The sequence below is a fragment of the Leptonychotes weddellii genome, chromosome 7 (assembly GCF_054177405.1).
Source record: "Leptonychotes weddellii isolate Sample4059 chromosome 7, ASM5417740v2, whole genome shotgun sequence".
In the NCBI taxonomy this organism is placed as follows: Eukaryota; Metazoa; Chordata; class Mammalia; order Carnivora; family Phocidae; genus Leptonychotes; species Leptonychotes weddellii.
Window position 1 is genome coordinate 120,592,477 of NC_138375.1, and position 6,741 is coordinate 120,599,217.

At 35.7% G+C, this 6,741-nt stretch overlaps 1 protein-coding gene across 1 annotated transcript in view; it reads right to left on the reverse strand.

The window, feature by feature from the left end:
* PRRC1 (proline rich coiled-coil 1) overlaps window positions 1-6,704 on the reverse strand; it is a 38,063-nt gene extending 31,359 nt beyond the window's left edge. The window contains exons 1-3 of the mRNA XM_081827139.1: window positions 6,540-6,704; window positions 4,435-4,595; window positions 1,739-1,841 (exon numbers count right to left, since the gene is read on the reverse strand). Coding sequence (XP_081683265.1) covers window positions 1,739-1,841; window positions 4,435-4,595; window positions 6,540-6,570 — 295 coding nt within the window. The 5' untranslated portion in view covers window positions 6,571-6,704. The remainder of the gene's footprint in view (window positions 1-1,738; window positions 1,842-4,434; window positions 4,596-6,539) is intronic.
* Window positions 6,705-6,741: the final 37 nt, after the last annotated feature.

Genomic DNA, 6,741 nt, shown 5'->3' on the forward strand with positions numbered 1-6,741 from the left:
TGTCAACTTTTTCACATCAGTTTTATTGCTTTTTATACCTAACTGATTAAGACTATATATTGTTATGATTTCGCTAATAGACATTTCATTTTGTATCTTCCCCTATAACCCCACCCCCTTCGTCTTTTGCCTTTTTCTTAATGTCAGGCTGACTACTGGCCTGAGAAAAAGCCTTGGGTTTGAGTCCTGACTTCATTAGCTCTGTTACCTTGGGGAAGTCAATGAGCTTATTTCTTCACAGTAAAGTATCTGCCACCTCACAGGGCTTGTTCTAAGGATTAAGTAACTGCTTTCACAGTCTAACAGAGTACCCGTTAAAATAGCAAGGACTCCAAAAATACTAATTTCCTTTCTTTCCCTCATTCAAAATACAAGCTTGTGAAGAAAAGAATATATATGACACATTAATTACGTCAAATTCAATTATTATGAACATTATAAAGCCATACCTAGGGCAGGGTCCAGTTTCTAACTAAATCCTCTGGTAGTTATGAACACAAAAAACAATTCAGATGACTTAATACTTGATTCAATTTTATACTTTCAGGGAAGCAAAGTGGCTAAGTGCAAAAACAAACTGAATATGGGCCCAATCTAGCTCCACCAAGCTGTGTGGCCTAGGATAATGATCTCTCTGAACCCAGGGGTTCCTCACCTCAAACTTGAGAAAAATACTTACCTTGCAGAGTTTCTAAGTACTGCCTGGCAGAGCAAGAACTTAGTAAATGATACTTCTTACTAAGGTCTTATTCTTTGACATTTACTAAACTGTAAACCACCAACAGCATCAAGACTCCTGAAAGCTACTGACTTTTTATTGCTACTGAAAACCTCTGTTCTAGTACCTCTGTTCTAGTGCACAGCTTTGGTTTCCAAGTTGTTATCTTTTTTTTTTTTTTTAAAGATTTTATCCATTTATTTGAGACAGAGAATGAGAGAGAGAGAGCACATGAGAGGGGGGAGGGTCAGAGGGAGAAGCAGGCTCCCCGCCGAGCAGGGAGCCCGATGCGGGACTCGATCCAGGGACTCCAGGATCATGACCTGAGCCGAAAGCAGTCGCTTAACCAACTGAGCCACCCAGGCGCCCTCCAAGTTGTTATCTTTAACAGAATGACTAATAATTGCTCACTGATCCTGCTAAGCAATTGTTCCTTCACACACTGGACATGTACATTTAAAATTAAATGGCAGACAACATGTATGTCTATGTCATCTGTCCGGAGAATTCTTGGGAAGGAGGATTCAAAGGTGGTTAAAATAGCTTCCCCACCAAACTTACTAATCAGGTATTATTAATAAATAGATTAACTTCCTCTAAAAATATTATTCCCAGGTTAAGCATAATCACATTTAATTAAAACAGATAGCTGGACAATTATCAAAATCAAATATAAACAAAGCATCATTTCAAATGTCCTTAGTGAATAAAATAAAATTCATACAAAGCAACACTAACTGTATTTATAATTAAAATGTATTACTTACAATTGAAGTATACTAATTACTATACTAATGCATATTGGTTTTACTCCTCCCAAAGTTCATTCTGTGGAGTTTTCAAAATTTATTTGTGACTAAGAAAAAGATAAATTAATAATACCAACACTAAGACTTACAATCAACTTACAACATAAAAGGATTTCCACTGATTACAAGACTATGGAATCACAGTGAGAGGCTGACAAAGGCAAATACTTTAAAAACGTACAGCATATGCTGCTCTATCTTAAGTACGTACTGATATACGGAGCCATGCCAGGGTCCAGCGTTGTAATCATGCTTTCTACTGAATGTTTTGTTTTATCGAGCATAGATTTCACCATAGGATTTCCGGCCACACCCTGCACAAGACAAATTGACATATAAACGCCCATTCTAAGTAAAGAACACCTAATGGTGAGAGAAAACTTTTTTAAAGTTTCTGATACATCGCAGACCTGTAATTTGTTAAAATGTAAGAAAAACAAGGTTATGGCCATGTCAAATTGCTCTTAAGTTTTCAAAATGCTCACTCTCACCTTCTCTCCTTCTCATAGACCCATGCAGTCTGCAGATCACACTGTGAGGAGCAGTGACCTGGGAAGTAGGTATACACACACATATGTGTGTTCATTTTATGGATGTATATATTCATACGTATTCATTTTATACATGTATACATACACACGCATTTTATTTCTCTGTGTGTATTTTAATTTCATTTCATATCTACTTATTTCTATGAAAGACCAGGTAAAACTTATCCATCAAGGTCCCAAATAAAAACTGTAATTAGTCGTCTCCATAGACTCACACTTGGTTCCTTAAGAAAAAAATAAAAATATTAACATTTCTCATCCTTATTCCCCAGAAGTTACCTATTAATATATATTACTCTGCTATCTTCTACTAATGTTTCTTCTTTTTTCCTACTTCATATTTGTTGTGTTAATTCCCAAATTCTCTTTTAGCCCAGATCTATTCCTCTGAATTCTTAAAACCACACTATTAAACAGAAGGAACCAGGTTTGAGTCTTCCCTTAACGTGCTACACTTCTCCGGTGGTAAAAAGGACTTCAAGGGAGCCGTGCCCCCTGAGATGGCCTCTGGCTAACAGGCCACCATTCCACCTCTTCCAACCTACCACTGAACCAAGGTGAGTCAGAAAAAAGCGGAGTCCGTAACACGGGTATTTAAAACTGTCAACCAATCTTACGCGGGATATTAAAAGAACGATTTACAAGACATGTCGAGCTGGGCTAACGGACACACTGACACATGCTCTTAACCGGAGAAATAAGGAATAATACCTGTATGAAGAAAACTTTAAAAAGTACAGAAGGATTAATAAAAAAGAAGCTTAGGAAAATACCATCTTTATGAAACATAAAGCTCAAGTGCAGTAAATTAGTTATAATTTAGCCACCTACCGATTTAAAAATATTTAATATATAATTAAGTTGCAGCCAAACCCTCAGAATATTGGGAGGAATGTGACAGAGTAATCCCAAAATTCATTAAGAGAAATAAACAGAAAAGACTAGTAAAGAAAAATTCTGAAGTAAAGAGAAACTGGCAAACTTATAAAACTAAATACTGATCCATCGTTATGAACGCAGAGACTTGGAACTGACCTTTCTTTCTTTACTCATCAATGCATATTCCCCATCCCACCCGAGCAGAGTAGACTTTCAATAAGTATTAGTATAATAATAAACAGAGTTAACAATAACTAAAATAGTAGGGTACTATTGCAGGGACGGGCCAAACAGCAGAATAGAACACAGAGTCCAGAAACTGACGTTAATAAACAACTACATAACTAAGATAAAGATGACATATCAAAACACTGGGATATGATGTTGGAACAGTTGAGTAAGTGGTTGGAAGAAAATTAAGTTTGACTTCTACTTTACGTAATAAAGTTAAGTGTCAGAAACATTAAATTGGTAGGTATTAAAAAAAAACGAAACCATAGAAGAATTAGAAGAAATCACAGAACATTTACCACATACTGTGATGGGAAAAGGTCATTCTTAACATAAAAAAATGAAAAGAAAAAAAGACTACTGAAAATTTAGAAGCTTTTGTGTCACAAAAGGGTAATAAAATTTAAATGTATGATAAAAGAGAAAACATCAATAAATGACAGCGTGTAATAAAATATTACTACATGAGGAGCTCTTACAAATTCATTTAGAAAGGAAAATCATCCCAATTCAAAAATGGGCAAAGAACACGACTAGAGACTTCACAAAGAAAAAATACAAACAAAAAAATATGAAAAAATGTTCAAATTTGGTAACCAAGAAAAGCAAATCAAAACGAGGTTATTTTTTTTTGTCTATCAAATTAGAAAACGTTCTATTTCAAATTCATAATGAGTGCTGGCAAGTGAAAAATGCTGGGACAGTCTATTTTGGTATAACCCTCCTGGAGAGTCATTTTTATCAGTAATTTTTAAAATGTTCACTCTGACATTCATCAGGAATTAACCTCAATAAAACAGAGATGGGCATAAAGATCTGCATGCAAGAGTGCTCATCATAGTTGTATTTGTAAGAATTACTATTAGAGAACGCTAAAGTACATTAGTAAAATATGGGAAATAAATGCCCCATGGCATGGAGGGCAAAAACAGCCATAAAGAAAAAAAAATTTTCTGAAGAATATTTATGACTGGGAAGATGTTCCGGATATATGCTAGATAAAGACAAACAAAAGATACAAAATAGTGTCCACATGTTACTACCCATTTTGACTTACTAAAAAAATTACACCTACACAGATATGCACATAAAAAAGACTGAGAAGAACTATAGAAAACTAGTAATAAGAATAAAAAGAATTATTTTTTCATTATACCATTCTATATTTTCAAAATCATTCTAATGAACATCTAATAGTTTCAAAATTAAAAAGTTCAGTATAACTTTCAAACTAAATACCCCTTACCTTAATAAAACCCCAGAGTCCACCAGCAGATGCCTCATCCTGACCTCTACCAACTCGAGGATCTTCTTGCTCCTCTGGAAAAGTAATGGCTGATGTGGTCCCCGGTCCCTGGGCCAGAGATGTCAAACTGGCTTGCTGGGTAATGGGAGTCGGCAACATACCTAGTAAATGGCAAAAATTTCTAATATATGTTATTTATTTCATGAACTATTTTCTACAAAAAGAAGATACACTATAGGAGATAAGTAGTTCAAAATAGCTTTAATAATGTAAATATATACTCAGGCATTTCAAGACTGAATTATGCACTCCAAGAATCACCTAAACCTTCACAAAATACAAATGAAACAAAATTCTGAAGAAATTTCCTGACCTTGTTGTAGGCTTTTTAACTAAACATTCTGAAAATGGGCAAAATATTTATCAAAAAGTACTTCCTGTTGGTCCCATTTAGCACCTGGATGTGGGCAACTATAATTCTAATCCCTTCAATGCATAAAAATAATTGATGTAAGCACCCAAGCCCTTCATATAAAAGCATGTAACAATTACTACTTATTTCATATGCCCTACTTTAACTCAAAAAATAAAATTCACATATTCAAAGACATAGACATAATGCCTGTACTATGCAAAAAATTTTATTTGTAGAAGTAGATTAGCAAAGTTGGATAATAAAAATCAGAACAATGCTGCTTCTTTTCCTAAAATGAGAAGTAACAGGCAAAAGAAGACAAGGACGAAGTTTTGATACTAGTTTCCAACAACCATTCCAGGGAAGCCAAGAAGGTAGGTGTAACCGACTTAGAAAAGATGGCCCATTACCATAAACTTAAGGCACACATGAGCTTTTATTTGGTTTTAAATTTCTACCTGGCTAAATAAAACTACTCCCTGGACCATTCTTGTCCAGATAACCTTTTAAGAAAAGCTTTAAAGAAGACTCTCAAATATCACCCTGGTGTCTCTCTATAAGTATACAAAATATTAGAACAAGTATTTCGAATTTTATCTGACACTACATACACTATACATACTCTGCATTTTACAACACACAAAATTTATCATTTACTAGTAACATCAGCTTTATTTTGATAATATACATGTCAAAACGCGAGAACAGAAAACTCCAGAGATCAAAGATAGGAGTTAAAAGTAATGTAGCAAAAAAGAAAAAAAGTTAAAAAAAAAAAAAAAAAAAAGGAATGCAGATATACTGAAACACTCAAACAGTACTGATGAGAAAGTGAAATGGTGCAACTGCTTTGGAAAACAGTCTAGCAGTTTCTTAAAAGCAAACAATTCCATGCGTAGTTATATACCCAAGAGACATGAAAATATGTCCTCACAAAAACCAGTACACAAATGTTCATAAAAGCAGTATAATACCAAAAAGTAGAAACAACACAAAAGTTCATCAATGGATGAAATGAATCAACAAAATGTGGAAGGAAAATCCATACTATGGAATACTGAGCCATAAAAAAGAACAGAGTACAGACACATGCTACAATGTGGATGAACTTAAAAATATACTAAGGGGAACCTGGGTGGCTCAGTCGGTTAAGCGTCTGCCTTCGGCTCAGGTCATGATCCCAGGGTCCTGGGATCGAGCCCCGCATCAGGCTCCCTGCTCAGTGGGGAGTCTGCTTCTCCCTCTCCTCCCTCTGCCCCTCCCCACACTCGTGTGCTCGCTCACTTGCTCTCTCAAATAAATAAAATCTTCAAAAAAAAAAAATACTAAGTGAAAGAAGTTTTCACAAAAGACTATATATGGTACAATTCCATTTATATGAAAGATCCAAAATAGGTATATTCGGAGACATAAAACAGATGAATGACTGGGGCTGTGACCATCGGGAGCAAGTAGGGAGTGACTGCTAACAGGTAGAGGGCTTCTTTTTGGGGATGATTAGAAGGTTCTATAACTGATGAGAGTGATGATGGCACAACTCTGTAAATACTGTGACAACTACTGAATTGTATACTTTAAAGGGGTGAATTGTATGATACGTAAATTATTTACCAATAAAGCAGTGATTAAAAAACGTATTTAAACATTAGCTGTAGTCATTTATTTCAAAGTATCAGTAAGAGAGAATTACCTGTTACCGGAGGTGCAGAGAATGACGGCATCAGGGGCGTCTGGGGAGCTCTTCCCGCATGTCCCCTTGTAATGTCGTAAGTTGCCCCAACGGAAAATCCCGACGTGGGAGGAACAGAAGAGGGTGCAGATAAAAGAGTGCTTGGGGCAGAAGATGAAGCCGGGAAGTGGGGCAGAGGAGGGTTACTGAAGGCAGCAGCAGG